This window comes from Coregonus clupeaformis, chromosome 24 (genome assembly GCF_020615455.1).
Source record: "Coregonus clupeaformis isolate EN_2021a chromosome 24, ASM2061545v1, whole genome shotgun sequence".
Classification (NCBI taxonomy): Eukaryota; Metazoa; Chordata; class Actinopteri; order Salmoniformes; family Salmonidae; genus Coregonus; species Coregonus clupeaformis.
The window spans coordinates 20,273,714-20,294,713 of NC_059215.1; the positions used below are offsets into that span (position 1 = coordinate 20,273,714).

At 40.9% G+C, this 21,000-nt stretch overlaps 2 protein-coding genes across 2 annotated transcripts; one reads left to right on the top strand and one right to left on the bottom strand.

Moving 5' to 3' along the window:
- Positions 1–9,080: 9,080 nt before the first annotated feature.
- On the top strand, positions 9,081–12,320 carry LOC121537417 (tumor necrosis factor receptor superfamily member 5). The gene is made up of 9 exons (XM_041845053.1): positions 9,081–9,219; positions 9,737–9,815; positions 9,984–10,109; positions 10,209–10,355; positions 10,533–10,626; positions 10,911–10,969; positions 11,341–11,442; positions 11,528–11,559; positions 11,668–12,320. The coding sequence occupies exons 1-9, from the start codon at positions 9,160–9,162 to the stop codon at positions 12,004–12,006; spliced, it is 1,038 nt and encodes a 345-aa protein (XP_041700987.1). The 5' UTR covers positions 9,081–9,159; the 3' UTR covers positions 12,007–12,320.
- Positions 12,321–14,567: 2,247 nt separating this feature from the next.
- LOC121537418 (iroquois-class homeodomain protein irx-3-like) lies at positions 14,568–16,076 on the bottom strand. Its single transcript, XM_041845054.1, has 2 exons — positions 15,854–16,076; positions 14,568–15,620 (listed from the first exon to the last, which is right to left on the bottom strand). The coding sequence occupies exons 1-2, from the start codon at positions 16,058–16,060 to the stop codon at positions 14,841–14,843; spliced, it is 987 nt and encodes a 328-aa protein (XP_041700988.1). The 5' UTR covers positions 16,061–16,076; the 3' UTR covers positions 14,568–14,840.
- Between the last annotated feature and the right edge of the window lie 4,924 nt (positions 16,077–21,000).

Genomic DNA, 21,000 nt, shown 5'->3' on the forward strand with positions numbered 1-21,000 from the left:
GGAGGTAGAGGTAGAGGTGGAGGTGGGGGTAGAGGTAGAGCTGGAGGTGGTGGTGGGGGTAGGGGTAGAGGTAGAGGTAGAGGTAGAGGTAGAGGTGGGGGTAGAGGTAGAGGTAGAGGTGGAGGTAGAGGTAGAGGTGGAGGTAGAGGTAGAGGTAGAGGTAGAGGTGGGGGTAGAGGTAGAGGTGGTGGTGGTGGTGGGGGTAGAGGTAGAGGTAGAGGTAGAGGTAGAGGTAGAGGTAGAGGTAGAGGTAGAGGCAGAGGTAGAGGTGGAGGTAGAGGTGGAGGTAGAGGTAGAGGTAGAGGTAGAGGTGGGGGTAGAGGTAGAGGTGGTGGTGGTGGTGGTGGGGGTAGAGGTAGAGGTAGAGGTAGAGGTAGAGGTAGAGGTAGAGGTGGGGGGTAGAGGTGGTGGTGGAGGTGGTGGTGGAGGTGGGGGTAGAGGTAGAGGTAGAGGTAGAGGTGGAGGTGGAGGTGGAGGTAGAGGTAGAGGTAGAGGTGGAGGTGGGGGTAGAGGTGGTGGTGGAGGTGGTGGTGGAGGTGGGGGTAGAGGTAGAGGTAGAGGTAGAGGTGGAGGTGGACGTGGAGGTGGAGGTGGTGGTGGAGGTGGTGGAGGAAGACCAAGAACAAGGAGAGTAATCTCTGATGACATTTGGCCGACTGTGGTAGACCATGTGGTCAACCATGGTTTGACCTTGAGAAAGGCTGGGCAGAGAGCGCAGGCCAATCTAAGCCGCTTCACCGTAGCATCCATCATCCGGACGTTCCAAAATGAGAATAGATATGTACTGCAGACATTGGACCTATCTACTACTTTTACTACTTGACAGTAGTACGCCATAAAGCACATTAAAGACCATAGATTCCAATACATACTATAAGGGGAAACAAAGTCAATGTTTTATGTATTACTGTATGTATGAAACTGGGAGCTATACTACTTAGTAACATGTTTATCTTGTATACTGTATTACTGTAGTGTTTACTGTACTGTATGCTATTTTATTTTGTAGAACTGAAAGACGACAACCACGTGGTGGTAGAACGCGTCTATTTTCAGACGAACAGGAGGCTGCCATTGTGCAAATGGTAGTTGAAAATAATGCCATAAGACTACAGGAAATCTAGCAACAGATCATTGAAAACCCTGCCATCTTCCATAACATCAGAGTGAGCTTATCAACCATAGGCCGCATCCTGCATTTGTGTTCCTTTCTTGTTTGAGTACACACAAACAATATACAGTATAACAAAATCTTAGTCTTTACACTGAAATAGGTTCTGATAGTAATGTTTTCAATATGTCACATTAGTGTGATCTCGTCTGTCACTAAATTAGATTCATTTGATGTGTGTGTGTGTGTCTCATTTGTATGCAGAGTTTCATTTTGAGCAGGGAGTACATGATTTTAAATGCTGTGTTTCATTTTGCAAGATGTCTGTGGGGTTTGTGGAAATTGGCTAACTGTTTTGTGTTTTGTGTTTAGAGTTTTGAGAAACCTGAGATTTAGTTTCAGCAAAAGTGTGTTAACATTTGGGAAAGACTGTAAATACGAGTTGTGATAACAACTAACCCAATGTCAAAAGGGTCCCCATATCAGACTCGCCTGAAGAATGCGCTTCTGCCACCTGTAGCGGTTGTACTTGTAAACACTGAAGTTGTACTGGGAGGCTTGCTGTTCCTGTAATGGAGACCAATACACCAATGACAATGATGCAGGACAAAATGTTATGAACACATCAAATAGTGATCAGAAACATCCAGTTCTACATTGGTGGACAGAACAGAGGAACCGCATAACTTAAAAATGTATAGTGAATGACAGAATGTGTAGATAAAGTCCATTATGCGTGTCCAAGGTAACAGCCAGGCCTTGTTGTTGCCATGGTTTCCTGTGCTGAGTTCAAGGCCCAGCAGTACAACACCTATAGCCTGGTCCCAGATCTCTTTGTGCTGTCTTGCCAACTCCTGAGGCCAATGCGTGACAATGACCATAGCAAGACGACACAAACACATCTGGGACCAGGTTGGGGAGGGCCTTGGCAAAATAACACAAACCGATCTGGGGCCAGGCTACATAACAATACCTCTGTGGCCAGGCTTTGCTTTAGCTGTTCCTGGGTGTTCCTCCTGGCCTGGTTCAGGGCGTCCTCGATGGTCAGCTCCCCACTCTTCACCTTCATCATGATGCTCAGCTGCATCTCGTTGCTCAGCTGGACCAGAAGGACAAAGATCACAGATGAGCAATGCACATAAATGATAGCTAGTGTTCCGAATGCACATAAATGATAGCTAGTGTTCCGAATGCACATAAATGATAGCTAGTGTTCCGAATGCACAGAAATGATAGCTAGTGTTCAGAATGCACAGAAATGATAGCTAGTGTTCCGAATGCACAGAAATGACAGCTAGTGTTCCAAAGGCACATAAATGATAGCTAGTGTTCCGAATGCACAGAAATGATAGCTAGTGTTCCGAATGCACAGAAATGATAGCTAGTGTTCCGAATGCACAGAAATTATAGCTAGTGTTCCGAAGGCACATAAATGATAGCTAGTGTTCCGAATGCACAGAAATGATAGCTAGTGTTCCGAATGCACAGAAATGATAGCTAGTGTTCCGAATGCACAGAAATTATAGCTAGTGTTCCGAATGCACATAAATTATAGCTAGTGTTCCAAAGGCACATAAATGATAGCTAGTGTTCCGAAGGCACAGAAATGATAGCTAGTGTTCCGAATGCACAGAAATTATAGCTAGTGTTCCGAAGGCACATAAATGATAGCTAGTGTTCAGAATGCACAGAAAGCTTCACTTTGCATAGAACAACCACAGGCAAATCAGGAGGCCCCACAAGCTTTGGGGACCCTCATTTCTTTGAATCGTGAATAATGATGAGTGAGAAAGTTACAGACGCACAAATATCACACCCCCAAGACATTGAGCGAAACTGAGCTACGCAACTGAGAACAACTAACACATGCACCTGTAAAACGAATGTGTCACAACAGGAAAAAAACATCTTGATTTGTCTTTGTATCAAACGTTTGATATTTAGATTTGTGAGAATCTTAGTTCCTCTTTAGTGAGAAAATAGAAGGGCTGCATGTCTGGAATTAAGGAAGTAGAATCCCCAGAGGAAAGTACCCACACAACTTCATCACAACTTGTTTCAGTGATGGTATAGTAGCTTACTGACTATGCTATTACAGTATTACAGATGCCTATTGAATGACAACTATTTCTGTGGTCCTCTGTAGCTCAGTTGTTAGAGCATGGCACTTGTAATGCCAGGATAGTGGGTTTGATTGACGCGACCACCCCAACATATAAAATGCATGCACCCATAACTGTAAGTCGCTTTGGATAAAAGGGTGCGCTAAATGGCATTAAACAGATGTACAGTTCTACAAATCATGACAGTCAACAAGTCATCAAGAGTTCAAGAGAGAGCATAGAATACCAGAGAATGTGCCTTTTCATTGAAAGTGAAACTAACAGCATTAATCATAATGTCATTGCTTAGAATGAGGATGTTTCAGGGCTGAAATGTCATATTCTTACCTGTGGCACGGCTACTGAACCTTTTCTGTCCATCAAAGAGGGGTTTTCATTCCTGGGCCCTGTCCGTGGCAACATAATGTATGGGGTTTAAAAAGAAAATCTCAGCAAAACATTCCTGTCTAGAAGAAATTGGAGTTTTTCACCTAATTTCCAGCAACACTTCCTTTAAAACCCATCTAAGAGCGAAGGAGAAGAAAAGGGATTTACCTGGCTCTATACCCCACCCACTTATCAGATTTCACTTCTCTCTGGTCTCTATAGTGTCTACAACGCTCAACAAACATTGCGTCAGTTCTTGAGTCAGTTCATGTTGTGACTTGCTCCTGCAATTAGTTTTTGCCCGGTAGTCTTTATTTCATGATGTTGTGGTTTTGTCCAAAAGAGTAGGCCTATTAAGCAGACACATGTATAAATTGTTGCATGTTGCGTTTATATTTTTGTTCAGTAACAAAAATACAAGTATATATATATATATATATACAGTACCAGTCAAAAGGGTTTTTCTTTATTTTTACTATTTTCTACATTGTAGAATTATAGTGAAGACATCAAAACTATGAATTAAAACATGGAATCATGTAGTAACCAAAAAAGTGTTAAACGAATCAAAATATATTTGAGATTTGAGATTCTTCAAAGTAGCCACCCTTTGACTTGATGACAGCTTTGCACACTCTTGGCATTCTCTCAACCAGCTTCATAAAGTAGTGACCTGAAACACATTTCAATGAACAGGTGTGCCTTGTTAAAAGCTAATTTGTGGAATTTCTTTCCTTCTTAATGCGTTTGAGCCAATCAGTTGTGTTGTGACAAGGTATGGGTGGTATACAGAAGATAGCCCTATTTGGTAAAAGACCAAGTCCATATTATGGCAAGAACAGCTCAAATAAGCAAAGTGAAACGACAGTCCATCATTACTTTAAGACATTAAGGTCAGTCAATACGGAACATTTCAAGAACTTTGAAAGTTTCTTCAAGTGCAGTCGCAAAACCTATCAAGCGCTATGATGAAACTGGCTCCCATGAGGACCGCCACAGGAAAGGAAGACCCGGAGTTACCTCTGCTGCAGAGGATAAGTTCATTAGAGTTAACTGCACCTCAGATTGCAGCCCAAATAAACGCTTCACAGAGTTCAAGTAACAGACATATCTCAACATCAACTGTTCAGAGGCGACTGTGTGAATCAGGCATTCATGGTCGAATTGCTGCAAAGAAACCACTACTAAAGGACACCAATAGGAAGAAGAGACTTGCTTGAGCCAAGAAACACGAGCAATGGACATTAGACCGGTGGAAATCTGCCCTTTGGTCTGATGAGTCCAAACTTGAGGTTTTTGCTTCCAACCGCCGTGTCTTTGTGAGATGCAGAGTAGGTGAACGGATGATCTCCGGATGTGTGGTTCCCACCGTGAAGCATGGAGGAGGAGGTGTGATGGTGTGGGGGTGCTTTGCTGGTGACACTGTCAGTGATTTATTTAGAATTCAAGGCACCATCACACCAGCATGGCTACCACAGCATTCTGCAGCGATATGCCATCCCATCTGGTTTGCGCTTAGTGGGACTATCATTTGTTTTTCAACAGGACAATGACCCAAAACACACCTCCAGGCTGTGTAAGGGCTATTTGACCAAGGAGAGTGATGGAGTGCTGCATGAGATGACCTGGCCTCAACAATCACTGGACCTCAACCCAATTGAGATGGTTCGGGATGAGTTGGAACACAGAGTGAAGGAAAAGCAGCCAACAAGTGCTCAGTATATGTGGGAAGTCCTTCAAGACTGTTGGAAAAGCATTCCTCATGAAGCTGGTTGAGAGAATGCCAAGAGTGTGCAAAGCTGTCATCAAGGCAAAGGGTGGCTACTTTGAATAATCTCAAATATAAAATATATTTTGATTTGTTTAACACTTTTTTGGTTACTACATGATTCCATGTGTGTTATTTCATAGTTTTGATGTCTTCACTATTATTCTACAATGTAGAAAATAGTAAAAAATAAATAAAAACCCTGGAATTAGTAGGTGTGTTTAAACTTTTGACTGGTAGTGTATATATATACACAACCATAACATATACACAACCATAACCCCCCCCCACCCCTCCTTTAGCCCTCAAAACAGCCTCAATTCGTCAGGGAATGGACTCTACAAGGTGTAAATTCGATCCACAGGGATGCTGGCCCATGTTGACTCCAATGCTTCCCACAGTTGTGTCAAGTTGGCTGGATGTCCTTTGGGTGGTGGACCATTCTTGATACACACGGGAAAGTGTGTGCCTGGCACCTACTACCATACCCCGGGGGAGAGAGAGCGAGAGGAAAACAGCAGGTACAGGACAAGGGAGCACTTCCGGTGAACATGTCATGGTTCCATAGCCGCAGGCCAGTCCGCGCACACGATATACACTGAACAAAAATATAAACGCAACATGTAAAGTGTTGGTCTCATGTTTCATGAGCTGAAATAAAATATCCCAGAAATGTTCCATACACACAAGAAGCTTATTTCTCTCAAATTTGGTGCACAAATGTGTTTACATCCCTGTTAGTGAGCATTTCTCCTTTGCCAAGATAATCCATCCACCTGACAGGTGTGGCATACCAAGAAGCTGTTTAAACAACATGATAATTACACAGGTCTACCTTGAGAGGGGACAATAAAAAGCCACTCTAAAATGTGTAGTTTTGTCACACAACAGAATGCCACAGATGTCTCAAGTTTTGAGGGAGCGTGCAATTGGCATGCTGACTGCAGGAATGTCCACCAGAGCTGCTGCCAGATAATTGAATGTTCATTTCTCTACCATAAGCCGCCTCCAACTTCATTTTAGAGAATTTGGCAGTATGTCCATTCCAGCCTCACAACCGCAGACCACGTGTATGGTGTTGTGTGGGCGAGCGGTTTGCTGATATCAATGTTGTGAACAGAGTGCCCCATGGTGGTAGGGCGGCAGGTAGCTTAGTGGGTAAGAGCGTTGTGCCAGTACCCGAAAGGTCGCTGGTTCTAATCCCCGAGCCGACTAGGTGAAAAATCTGTCGATGTGCCTTTAAGCAAGGCACTTATCCCTAAATGCTCCTGTAAGTTGCTCTGGATAAGAGCGTCTGCTAAATGACTAAAATGTAAATGTGGCGGTGGGGTTATGGTATGGGCAGGCATAAACTACAGACGACGAATACAATTGCATTTTATCAATGGCAATTTGAATGCTCAAAGATCCCTTCATGTTTCAGCATGATAATGCACTGCCCCATGTCGCAAGGATCTGTACACAATTCCTGGAAGCTGAACATTTCCCAGTTCTTCCATGGCCTGCCTACTCACCAGACATGTCACCTGTTGAGCATGTTTGGGATGCTCTGGATCGACGTGTACGACAGCGTGTTCCAGTTCCCGCCAATATCCAGCAACTTCGCACAGCCATTGAAGAGGAGTGGGACAACATTCCACAGGCCACAATCAACAGCCTGATCAACTCTATGCGAAGGAGATGTGTCGCGCTGCATGAGGCAAACGGTGGTCACACCAGATACTGACTGGTTTTCTGATCCACGCTCCCAACTTTTTTGTATGTATCAGTGAACAACAGATGCATATCTGTATTCCCAGTCATGTGAAATTCATAGATTAGCGCTCAATTAATTGATTTCAATTGACTAATTTCCTTATATGGACTGTAACGCAGTAAAATCTTTGAAATTGTTGCATGTTGCGTTTATATTTTTGTTCAGTATATAACTTTTGGGACTAGGCCTAATCAAAACAAAATTCGGAAGAAGCCTTTGACTCTCCCCCTGAACTCCCACTGTAAGCCTACACACACTGCACAGCCATTGGTTAGGCAGCACAAAAAAAGTTGTGGATGAGCAAGAGCAGAGCAGGCCGGGGTTCAGGGTTGGAATATCCATTACAGTGTGTAATGCAGCCTAGTTTTATTTACACCATCCCAGCAGCACAAAAGACTTGGGAAGGAAGGACATTTTCTTAGAAATATAACTTTTCTCTGTGCTTCTCCGAGCATGCACTTCATATAGCCTAAATATAGCCTATAGGTTATTGATAATTTGATTGAGACAACACTAAATAGCCTATAGGCGCACTTGATATCGCACAGCCAGCGGATAATCAGAGATGAGTGGAGGCATCGGGCACACATCAATATATAGCCTAATTATAATTTTTTTTGTGAACAGTTGTTTTTATTGGGTCACAAGAGCAATACAATCATCAAAAAACATTAAACTTTCCCCCCTTTTTTAACAAACACACCCTCCCACCCCACCCATCCCAAACATACCCCACATGGCCCACCCCTGGACTAGTTAAAAATGTATATATACTAAACCCTCCCCCTGACTGAAATTGAAAAGTCATGAACTCACCCATTTTCCTCCAGGTCCCATTCTGTACATTTCGAACCATCCCTTATCAAAAACTACAGATTTAAGCAAACAAAGAAAGGCAAGCAATTACATAGGACAAACATAGGTACAAGGCAAGAGTTTAAGAATTGACATTTTTACAACTATGGACTGATAGGGAGGTACAGTACGCCCACACTCATCACCATTGAGATGGAGTTGAGTTTAACTAAACTTGATTGAGGCCTGGTTATTTTGAGAGATGTGTTTCTGTTCTTAGTTATCATCCTGTTTGTTGTTCTGCTTTACAGTTTGTCAACTACTCTCAAGTAAACGCTTGATTCCTGGGATTGCACCGCTACAAACTGTAAAGCAGTTTGTAGCGGTGTAGCGGGGGGATTTCCTGCACAAGGGGGGAACTCCACGTCTACTGGAGTGGACGCAACTCAGAGCGCACCAACACATGATCTCGCACCACTGGCAGTCAGCAATGGTAGGCCTACCACTTGTCCATTACCCAAGAGTTCAATGCCTGAAACCACCAATAACCCAGATACCACGAAATGTTAAATTAACTCAACTCAACTGGGCTGTGGTGTCATAACGGCGGCAGGTAGCTTAGTGGTTAAGAGCGTTGTGCCAGTAACCGAAAGGTCGCTGGTTCTAATCCCCGAGCCGACTAGGTGAAAAATCTGTCGATGTGCCCTTGAGCAAGGCACTTAACCCTAATTGCTCCTGTAAGTCGCTCTGGATAAGAGCGTCTGCTAAATGACCAATTATTTATTTATTTATTTATAACTGCACCTACGATGGCCTTGCCTCACGGTCTCCAGCATCCCACTGCTGACACCAGTGTAGCAAATGTGGGGCGCGAATGACACTTCCAAAATTGTGTTCTAAATGCAAGCACAAACGACACTCAAATAAAGAGGCTGCTGCTTTCCAAACCTACATCTAAACTGTCTGTAGACCGGTATGATAAATAATCCAAGATAACGTTGACAATGTTCACAAAAATCTTCGTAGGCCTACATGGTGGTTTGGGAATAATTGTGCATTCCACATAATCTTGAGTTCCAAAATGTTGGTAATTTTTAGGAAATGGTCACGTGTGTTTGTGGAATTTCCGTCTCTCAGTTATATATGCTCCGAGCCCAGCCAACCACTCAGCTGTTATCGACGGACTCGCTTGTACAGTAGCTGCAGAGTGAATATACCAGGAATCTGAGAAATTGCAAACATGTTGGGTTGTTTCAAGAAGAAAGGGATCGAAATGGTTAAGCTTTTATTTATGCTGGCGGTAAGTACGTTTTTGTCTATTATTATGTGTAAATGATTACATGCCTTCTGCATTCCCGGGAGCAATAGCTCCCACCTATTTTCTGAAAGCATACAATAGTCTACACTTTAAATGTATTTAATGACCCTATATTGAGGATGAGTGTTAGGTTTATTTTGTAAAACAAAGTGATTGACTGAATTTGTACATTTTGATGCGTTTCTAACCAAAATTGCCAAATGCACAGAAAGTTCATTCAACACACTTTTACTTTCGATTTCACTTAAGAACGTAATTGTCATAGTTAAAGCTATAATACCTACATTTCTTGTTATTTTTCTAGCTATAATCTAATTTGAAACGTTCGTGCTGCTATGCTCAGTACTAGAAAAGTACAAGTGAAAGGTGGTCTAGTCTAGTTTAGACTCTAGAGCGTGAATCTAGGTACTTTCCACCCCTCCTGTGGTTGCGACATTACTTTAGGTTTCTAAGAGATCATCATAGGGATTTTTTTTTTTATATATATATTGTGTTACAGGTTTTCCCCGTAGTTTACTCCTGTGATCCAGTAACACAGTATGAGAAGAATGGGAAGTGTTGCAATAAGTGTCCGCCAGGTAAGGAAGATAACATTCATTATTTAATAAAGTCTATACTCCCACTACCTCTTAACATTTTTTTGAATGAAACAGAGTCTGGAGTGAACCCTTGTAGGATGTACACTTAATTAGGCTATAAGAGGTATGTACAGTATTTATTATGATAAAACTATGTTGTTTTAATAGGCACAAGGATGTCATCCGACCATATTGGTTGTTTTGATCCACATTGCATGCCCTGCCAAGATGATGAATACCAGGAAGTATTCACAGAGAAGAACATCTGCAAAGTCCAACCATACTGTGACCAAAGTGAGACTTGTTATAACGTTTACATATTCAAGGACATTACTGTTGATCTGCCTCATCTGCTTGTAATAACACTACACTTGTATCTCCTTCCTGCCACAGATAAAAACTTTGAGGGCAGTACCAACAGGAACAAGACAAGCCTCAGCCAATGCAGATGTAAAGCAGGACACCATTGTTCCAGTGAAGAGTGCCTGACATGTGTACCACACACTAAATGTGGACCAGGACAAGGGATACTTTCCGCAGGTAGAAAACACGTCTTCATCACACTATCAGGAACGATTGAATTCTAGACTAGTGAGCCTGCTATGTATTCAAACATGGACTTTTATTACATGGTTTGAGCTGCTAGAGTTAGGCTACCTGAATTGTGTCATTTATGAGCGTGTGGTCACTATAGCCGTAAACTGTATATTTTCTCAGGTGACCACATCCAGGACACGGTGTGTCAGGCCTGTCCTCCAAACACCTTCTCCAGTGACAGCTCAGCAGAGAGCAAGTGCAAGCAATGGAAAGTGTAAGTACTGAGTTCAAGCCTTTTACTAACAACTGTGATGTGTTAAATAATAACAATAGATCTGTTAGTAATATATAACATGTATGTAACATGTATTTTATCATACTGTAGATGTAACTGTTAGCCACAATCAATGTAATTATATTTGTTTAGTTAGTTGAACAACTGAACAATTGCTTGATTTATTGCTTGATTATTTTTCCACATATTTGACCAATGTTGTTTATAAACTGCACTGTAAACTCAAAATTTAAAAAAAAACATTCCCCATAAAAAAAATGCAGTTGTAAGGCAGGATTCAAAGCTGAAGCCAATAGGACATCCACCTCTGACACTGTCTGTGGTAAGTACAGGTTCCACATGATGAATGCAACACAAATTACCCATACATCACAACATTTTCATTCAACCATAATAAATTGGTGAACTATAAAATGTATTTCGTTATTGTCAGTTGACCATCACTTTTTCACAGTACCTCATTCTCTTGAACTGTACATCATGGTTGTAGGGGACTGTTTATCTGGGTGTTTAAACCACATCACTGAAACCAAAACTTGTGGTATTCTGTAGTAGGGAGGCATACAGTAGTAGCCTGTCCTATATATGTCTGTCGAAACTAGTCTAAGTGACACATACTGTAGGCCGTAGACTATTGTTGGTTGACAATAGTTGGTTGAATTGTTTGTGATGTTCTTTTGATTTATTTTACAGTGCCAGTACTCCTTTCCTCTGGAGAAATAGCAGCAATTGTAATTTCCCTTGGGGTTACATTGGCCATGGGTGGAGTGGTCATTATCCTGTGGAAATGTAAAGGTATATAACACTCCTTTTATGATGTTATTTGAGTGAAAACTTTACTTAGGATCTTTTTAATAATCATATTTTTATTGTGTACTAGGTAAACATGGAGAGGCAAACAAGAAAGATAAGGTATGTTATTTTTCTGACTTTTCTATCAGCCATGACAGTAATACTGCTCTACTTTTGTATTTAGACAAACTGATGCACATATGGCTTACATTGTGTCTTTCGCCATAGGAATCCTGTGTGGAGTGTCTAAGGTATGAGAGGGCACCTACAGAAGACAGAAAAACAGAAGGGGGAAACGCAGAAGGACCTGAGGAGGAAAGGGAACAACTCAAACCTATGATCCAAGATGGAGAGCCACTATCACCACCATCACCAACATCACAACTATCACCAACATCACCACCATCACCAACATCACAATCATCACCAGGTACTCAAACACCAGTGGAGAATGATGTTAACGACTCTCAAGCCGAGTCTTCTGCCAAAGCTGAAGACATGACAGAAAATGGACATGTGGTGGCGCAGGAGCAGGGTATCTTCATTATGTCGCCAAGTACCACATAACCACTTGGCTTCACCCTGTGATTAACACAATATACAACGGTCAGGTTGTGCATTACCATTAAATATTAATTAAATATTGCTAAATATACTGTACATTGTAAACTGTTGTAAAAAGTATTGGTTGTTACTGTATTATATTATAGAAAGTTTTCATAAGCATACTAAAGTATGCCTATATTATGTTTTTCTCTTGTAATTACTCTCCTTTGCACTAAACTATCGAAAATAAATGCTACTGCCCACTGGACACACACTGGTTGAATCAACATTGTTTCCACGTCATTTCAATGAAATTACCAAATCACCCTCTAGTGGCCTCATGGGTGGAATGTTATTAATATTCTTCATAATTTCATAATGAATAAAAAAAAATAAAAAATACTGACGACAATCCGGTGTTTCTATGTCAAACGATTTTGTTATGTATATAAAGTGTAATATTGGGATACAAACTCAAAATTGAATACATTTCAACTCTTATAGTTTCAAGTTGGGATTTGACGTAATGTGGATGAATGTCTAATTTTGACCCATTCATTCTGTGTGGTTACAGGGTTTAAACAGAAACAACTCAACGGGTTAAGTTTAGGTATTAATTCAGAGTGGTTAAGGTTAGGCTATGGTTTGGGGAAATGCGCTGTTTAGTATGTACATGGGACAATATGTAAAAATCCCAATAGCTCCAAATTTCAGTTACTTAAAAACCTCAATCCAACTATCCATTTTAGAAATTCATATACAAATATTGAACGCATTTAATGAAAAACGAAAAGGTGTGCAACATGAAAATATTGTTTAATTTACATTGTGCAATTTATTGACAGTCCCTATCCAGCCCCAGAGATAGGCTATCCAAAATCAAACCAATTTTGCCACAATGGCACACCAGTCAGCTGAAGGTAATTGCCTAAATCATTTGGCTAACTCTTCCGTTCTGCAACCACACACACACGAGATATCCACATCAAACCACACCACGAAACCAACTGACGTTTGAATTCAGTCATGGCCGCTAGCATTTCTTAATGAACCAAATCTAAAACGAGGCCAAATCAGAATGTGCAGTCTCCCTTTAAAGACGATGCAAATTGAAATGTGAACTGCCTGTTTTGTTTTTGCATTAAACATTTTATCATTCAAAATTAAGATACATTTTTTTGGGTCACTTTTCAAGTTACATTTATAAAGTACAGATCTAATATTGTAGGAGCATACAGTACCAACCTTTTATCTTACAGTTTTACATTTTGGGGTCAGTAGCATATACTCAGATTTTCCACAAGGTGGAGGTAGTGCTTCACTAGAACAGAGCCATATATATGGCTCTGACTAGAACCTTGGGGTTTCGGCATCAGTCAGGGGATGGACTTCAGGATATGTCGAACCTTTGTGAGAATATCATGATCTTGGGAGGTCATAATGGTAGGCTACTCATAAATAGACATTAGCTTGACTTTTTAGATGCTGTAAAAAGTGTATTCATGTCACAATTAAAACTAGAAATGAAAATGTCCCATGATTTTAAAATATAGAGTTCCCTGGATTCATCAATGTTGTACTTGTATTAATGTAATGAGATCAAATTAAATATGTCCACTAGTTTGTGACAGATTGGGTCCTGTTGGTTACACCTCATTTGGGCCACTTGTGAAAAGGGGACTACTCAACCCTCTGTGTGTGTGTCTCGAGGTGGTGTGAAGGGGCTTGTTTCCTCTCAGGGGTTATCTCATTATCAAAGGATTAGTGGAGGTAGAGCCATTTGAATTTACATGGAAAACTGGGTGATTCTGTGTGATTAGCAAGGGACAGGCACTCTAGTCTTTCACCCCCAACTCATCTCAATCTAACTGAATCTCCTTTACCCATCAGACCCTGTAGGTATGCTCTCCTGTTGTCTGTGTATGTTAGTTCCTCTCCTACACACACACACACACACACACACACACACACACACACACACACACATAAACACACCCCACACACAATCTCTCTCTACCTGTGGAGGTTTGGAGATGCAGAACACTTAACTGGTTTCCATTTATACTCCCCATAAAGATAATATAGATTTTTATTACATTATGAATCTTTTATACTCATTTATAGTTCTGCTGTATTACATTGAAGGGGCATGCAGTTTCTTTTTTTGGCCCATGTGGTCAGTTGCCTAAGGTAGGCCATTGGTGTTTGTGTAATTATCACCCTGCATGGACCAACAATGAGATAACCTAATACATGATTTTTAACAGATCTAGGTTTGATATGTAAATTCTATATTAATTTTTTTAAACAGCTAATTCATGTTTTATTAATTCAATTATTACCCACTTTTTGTAGATGGTTATTATTCATCGACAGTCAGCTTGCTTAAACTTCCTAAAATTAGATATATTGGCAATATGCATGTATACATGCATCTGAAACTATAATAAGCTACCTGAGAATGTAAAATAATGTAACATTTCAAAAGAAGAAATCAGACTGTGGCTTTACCAGACCTTCCTGATCAATGAAAACAGTGGAACACACACAAACATTTTATTTTATATTTTGAGGGATTTTATTTTACCAAAATATTTTTGGGTGATAAGACAAATTAAATAATAATTTACAGTGTTCATCGAAAATATATCTACAAATATGTACACAAAACATAACATGTTCTGTAAGAGTCTTTGGTCTTACAAGTAGCCTAACAAACATATATCCAGCATTTTCCTAGAAAATTAGTCCATGTGTAAACGTCAAAAAGTAGACCCATGACATTGAGTTTGGCATTTTAAAGTGCAAAAGATGTAAAAATGTGTCCTTGACTATTTTAAATAGTAAATGCTCTGTTATAGAATATCGTGAGCAAGGTATACGGGAATATACAGTCCGTTCCTTGATGCCCATTCTGCCCAGAATTTGCCAACTTGTGTGCCAGGATGACAAGCACTGTCCTGGGGCTTTTTCACCGTTTCCGAGGTCGCTGTTTCGGCCAAAGACCATATTTTGGGCTTTTGACACTCAACGTTATCTTTACTTTCCAGGCGAGCTGGAAATGATTTGCGTTCTGTGTCATTCTTTACGACATTTTCCGCGTGCGCCGCGAGCCTACCAGATCTATTGTCGTTGTTTGACTGTTTCACAAGGCGCGCATTCACCGGCTCTGGCGTTGAGTTGGATACTCTATGTCCAATATCCTCCTTGTCATCTACGGTTTGAGGATCTATCTCATCTTCGTCGTCCAAACGGCTTTTCTGCAGAGAGCCCTCGCCCTCCTCCTCGTCGCTCTCGCCCTCCTCCTCCTCGTCAGACTTCCCCTTGGACGCCCAGCTTACCCTATTATCCTTCTTCAGTCGTCGCCTGGCGTTGGCAAACCAAGTGGAAACCTGCGTGAGGCTCATCTTGGTTACAATAGCAAGCATGATCTTTTCGCCCTTCGTGGGATACGGGTTCTTAAGATGCTCGTTCAACCAGGCCTTGAGCGCGCTGGTGCTTTCCCGGGTAGCCACCTTGGCGACTCTGATCGGGTCATCGGTTGCGCCTGGTCGGTATTGCGGGTAGAATGGACCTCCTCGGCCGAGAAGCGCTTGATGATATGGAGAGACAGCTTTCAGGTCGAAAGAGTTGTTCTGAAAACACAAGAGAAAGTGATTAGATTCAATATTTCAATTCGTGCATAACCGACTACATTGATTTGTTAAGTGCGTAATTACGCATTACATTTAATTGGTGTTGAAAAGGTCTGTAGAATGTTTTCTTTTTCCGACATTGATATAATAAATGATGAATACATTTAGATTATTAGCTGGAAATGTTATTGATTAGGTATACAATAGAGAAAACATATAGTCAAATAACTTACCATGTTCGCAATGTATCTGTGGTGTGGATAGGGGATGAAGTTGTATCCCTGTAGTCCTGAATATGCCAAAGGTACACCAGCAATCGCAGCAAGATAAGGGGCTTGTTGCTGTTGTACCCCAGCTGGACCTTCCAAAAACGGTAACTGATATCCAGGGGGCATGTTGATGTTTCTTTCAAAGAAGTTGCCTGTTTGTGACGCAGGCATCCTTACGTCCTGACTATCAGCGCTTGAATGACAATATGTGCACCCTCACGAGCTCTAAATATACCCCTATTCAGTCATGGGCGGTCCTTAGCCGCGGTGATTGACAGTTACGTTCAAAAGACCTCACTTTCACTCTCACAAAATCCCTTCAAAGCAGAACTCCGCTGTTCCTTTTAACCGTTTCTTAAAGGCGCTAAATAGCCTATGTAAAACTTATCTCAAACAAATCATTTCTATGGTGAGAGACGAATAATGACGTTTCATTTGAATTTCACCGTTTTGTTCTGATGCGAAGGATACTGATCTAGAAACTAGAATCTCTCATAATTTCACTATGCCTACTATTTGTTGTCACAACATTATCTATAACGTTAGGTTCTTTATAGATCCTGAACTATTAATTTATTGTAGGCCACCAATGAGTCAAAATTCCACCTTTTAATTCTCAGTTTTATCAATGCCATCACCAGTCCTCATAATTTTACCTCCTTACTGATATCCCCCCCAAAAATCAGATACAAATATGCCAAAAAGTAAATTACTTTATTTAAAAAATCTAACTAAATTAAGTGCATTACGGGCAAAGAATAAACAACTGCATTTCCCAAATAAAAAAGAATCATGGAAACTGTTATAACCTTACCATTCATGGTAAATATAGTCTGTGTTTAATAGCATATGAAATATATAGTTTCCCATCGAATTTGACATTATGTTTGTGCAACACTCACTGTAGGATAAGAAAATTACTTGAATAGGATTAACACCAGGCAAACCCTATGTCTCTTGTCTGACGATCAGACTTCTGTTTGAAATTGAAGTCTGAACATATAGCTGTGAATTGAATTAGCCAACTGAATTAGCCTAATGATGTTAACACATTTTCCAGGCTTCTTTCCATGACCATTGACTGAAACTGTGATGTCTTCAATATAGTTTTATTTAGATTTGTCCGAGGTTTCATCGCTTGAATTAGGCTATTGGTTTCTGTATCCTAAATGTCCCTCAACAACGGAAACGGAAAATGTAGGCGTTATGCTGATATTTATTAATATAAAATCGACCGAAATCGAACATATTTGGTAAGATACCAATTTACTTATTTATTTACTATTTATTTTTAACAAATGTAGGGTGGTTATGTTTTGGGTGTCATTGTGCAATGGGTTACCTGCCTTAGGCTGGCGATACTCCAGAACTATTTTGTAAATTTATTGTGATTGAACAATAACAGACTTCCCTTTACATGTCGGATGGTTTTGTTGTGGCTTCAGCATATCGTTTCAATGGGGCTAATTAAAAGCTGTTGAGTAAAACAGGTGTTACTAATGTATATGATAATTATGAGATAACAAATGGTAATGTAGGGAGCTTGAGGGATTGTTAAAGATACGCGGAAAAGATTACAATTCTTATTCCACTGCCCTTTCATGTTCTCCAAAAGGACATTAGTCTAAGGAGAAGGTTTTACTTTTCGATGCTTGTATTATGTGGTGGTTAAGTTTCAAGCTTTTGAGCGCACCGTATAAGTAGGTCTCTCTAGATAATTGTTAAAATTGTGAATTGTATAACAAATTCAGAGGAAAAGTGTAGCCATGCGTAAAAGTCTCAAATTAACAATGCATAGACTAACTACATATCCTATAATTTCTTTATTTATCGAAATAATTTAATGTAAGATCCATTTGAAACAGAAGACTGCTGACTGGCATCTGTGCTGACTGGCATCTGTTATTACCAGAATGCACGAGAGAGGTTATGCATGAGGTAGATGCAGAGAGATAGAAATGTAAGAAATAAAAAGAGGGGAGAGGGGGTCCCTCTGCCCTGGAGCAAATTTGTATAACTGGTACAATTGGTTGACTGGAGAGCAAAGAGTCAGAAGCTTAGCTAATGCTATCGGTACATCTTAGGACAAAAACAGCTCAGGGCAGTGGCTTTTGTCTGACTTGTAGACTCTCCTTTCTATTCTTTTCCTCTTTTGCAGCTCAGCTACAATGCAGGTTTTGGTCTCGTTCTGACACGTTGGATATGTATTGTTTGCTTTCAGGATGTCCCTCGTTTGCGCAGATAAGTGTCCAAATGGAGGAGGATTGTCCTCAGTTCCCTGTGAAATACAGTATACAAGATAAGATGAATGATAGTCTCTTGTGAGTGTTAAATGGCCAGCACATGCAACATTTGGCTGGTTCCGAGATCAGGTGAATGGAAAAGTTTTCACCTCTGTCCTCTAGGCAAACCCCCTTTTAGACCAGACAAGTACCTTAGTCCATCAGAGATGGATTGAGGGTTCCCCTCAAGCCGACTGGAAGCCTCAATGATGCCTTTAATTTCCTATTCTAATACATACAGTGAGGGAAAAAAGTATTTGATCCCCTGCTGATTTTGTACGTTTGCCCACTGACAAAGACATGATCAGTCTATAATTTTATTAGTAGGTTTATTTGAACAGTGAGAGACAGAATAACAACAACAAAAATCCAGAAAAACACATGTCATAAATATTATAAATTGATTTGCATTTTAATGAGGGAAATAAGTATTTGACCCCTCTGCAAAACATGATTTAGTACTTGGTGGCAAAACCCTTGTTGGCAATCACAGAGGTCAGACGTTTCTTGTAGTTGGCCACCAGGTTTGCACACATCTCAGGAGGGATTTTGTCCCACTCCTCTTTGCAGATCTTCTCCAAGTCATTAAGATTTCGAGCCTGACGTTTCGCAACTCAAACCTTCAGCTCCCTCCACAGACTTTCTATGGGATTAAGGTCTGGAGACTGGCTAGGCCACTCCAGGACCTTAATGTGCTTCTTCTTGAGCCACTCCTTTGTTGCCTTGGCCGTGTGTTTTGGGTCATTGTCATGCTGGAATACCCATCCACGACCCATTTTTAATGCCCTGGCTGAGGGAAGGAGGTTCTCACCCAAGATTTGACGGTACATGGCCCCTTAGCAGAAAAACACCCCCAAAGCATAATGTTTCCACCTCCATGTTTGACGGTGGGGATGGTGTTCTTGGGGTCATAGGCAGCATTCCTCCTCCTCCAAACACAGCAAGTTGAGTTGATGCCAAAGAGCTCGATTTTGGTCTCATCTAACCACAACACTTTCACCCAGTTCTCCTCTGAATCATTCAGATGTTCATTGGCAAACTTCAGACGGGCCTGTATATGTGCTTTCTTGAGCAGGGGGACCTTGCGGGCGCTGCAGGATTTCAGTCCTTCACGGCGTAGTGTGTTACCAATTGTTTTCTTGGTGACTATGGTCCCAGCTGCCTTGAGATCATTGACAAGATCCTCCCGTGTAGTTCTGGGCTGATTCCTCACCGTTCTCATGATCATTGCAACTCCTCGAGGTGAGATCTTGCATGGAGCCCCAGGCCGAGGGAGATTGACAGTTCTTTTGTGTTTCTTCCATTTGCGAATAATCGCACCAACTGTTGTCACCTTCTCACTTAAGCTGCTTGGCGATGGTCTTGTAGCCCATTCCAGCCTTGTGTAGGTCTACAATCTTATCCCTGACATCCTTGCAGAGCTCTTTGGTCTTGACCATGGTGGAGAGTTTGGAATCTGATTGATTGATTGCTTCTGTGGACAGGTGTCTTTTATACAAGTAACAAACTGAGATTAGGAGCACTCTCTTTAAGAGTGTGCTCCTAATCTCAGCTCGTTACCTGTATAAAACACACCTGGGAGCCAGAAATCTTTCTGATTGAGAGGGGGTCAAATACTTATTTCCCTCATCAAAATGCAAATCAATTTATAAAATTTTTGACATGCGTTTTTCTGGATTTTGTTGTTGTTATTCTGTCTCTCACTGTTCAAATAAACCTACCATTAAAATTATAGACTGACCATTTCTTTGTCAGTGGGCAAACGTACAAAATCAGCAGGGGATCAAATACTTTTTTCCCTCACTGTACATATATAACTATGTCACTACAGTTAACAATGGGCCTAAACCGTTGGCCTCTGATTGAGACCAGGAAAAAGAGCCATGTAGGACAACAGTGCGAGCCCCCTTTCTCTATTGGGACTCTCAATGATGCCTTTAATATCCCATTCTCATATATACTGTATCCTATATCTGTGCTCAGGGTGGCAGGTATCCTAGCGGTTAAGAGCGTTGGGCCAGTAACTGAAATGTCGCTGGTTCGAATCCCCAAGCCGACAAGGTGAAACATTGGTCGATGTGCCGTTGAGCAAGGCACTTAACCCTAATTGCACCTGTAAATTGCTCTGGATAAGAGCGTCTGCCAAATAACTTGAATGTAAATGTGCTCCTCTATAACTCTGGGGCGGGCCTCTGATTGAGGAGAAGATCCAGGACAATGACAACAGTGTGAGTCCGGATCAGCTGGTAACAACAATGGGCTTAGGTGTGACTTCAATTACTGGCTATCACCTGCTGCTGAGCTGACCCAACAAAATGCCTACAGATGTAGGATCTTAATTTGACCAGTTTTTCACAGCAGGAAAAGAATCCTACAGCAACTGGAAATGTGGATTATAATTAATGGACATTTTTGTAAGGGTTGATACATTTTTAGTTAGGGCAAAACATGTCTGAAATATTAAAGTGGAAATTACAAAATGAAGAACCCTTTTTAAACCTTGAATACACTACAAGTTAGCAGTTCCAAATTAAGATCTTATATCTCTGTAAGTATGTCAATAGAATAGCTCATGCGAAGGTGTGAACAACACAACAAAAGCTTGAAGGGAATCCACAAAGTATTCAACACCTAGTCCTTGTTAGTTTTTAAAAAACCCCATCCAGATACCTCTACTTCTTGTAATAGAGAGGGAAAGGGGTAAATAGAAGGTCAATCTGGATATTTGGCATAATGAGGGAATGGAATACAATTATAAAATGCTTGTTATTTGAATATAATTCACCCAAATACCAAACTAAACACTACTGATGTAATCTAATCATAGGA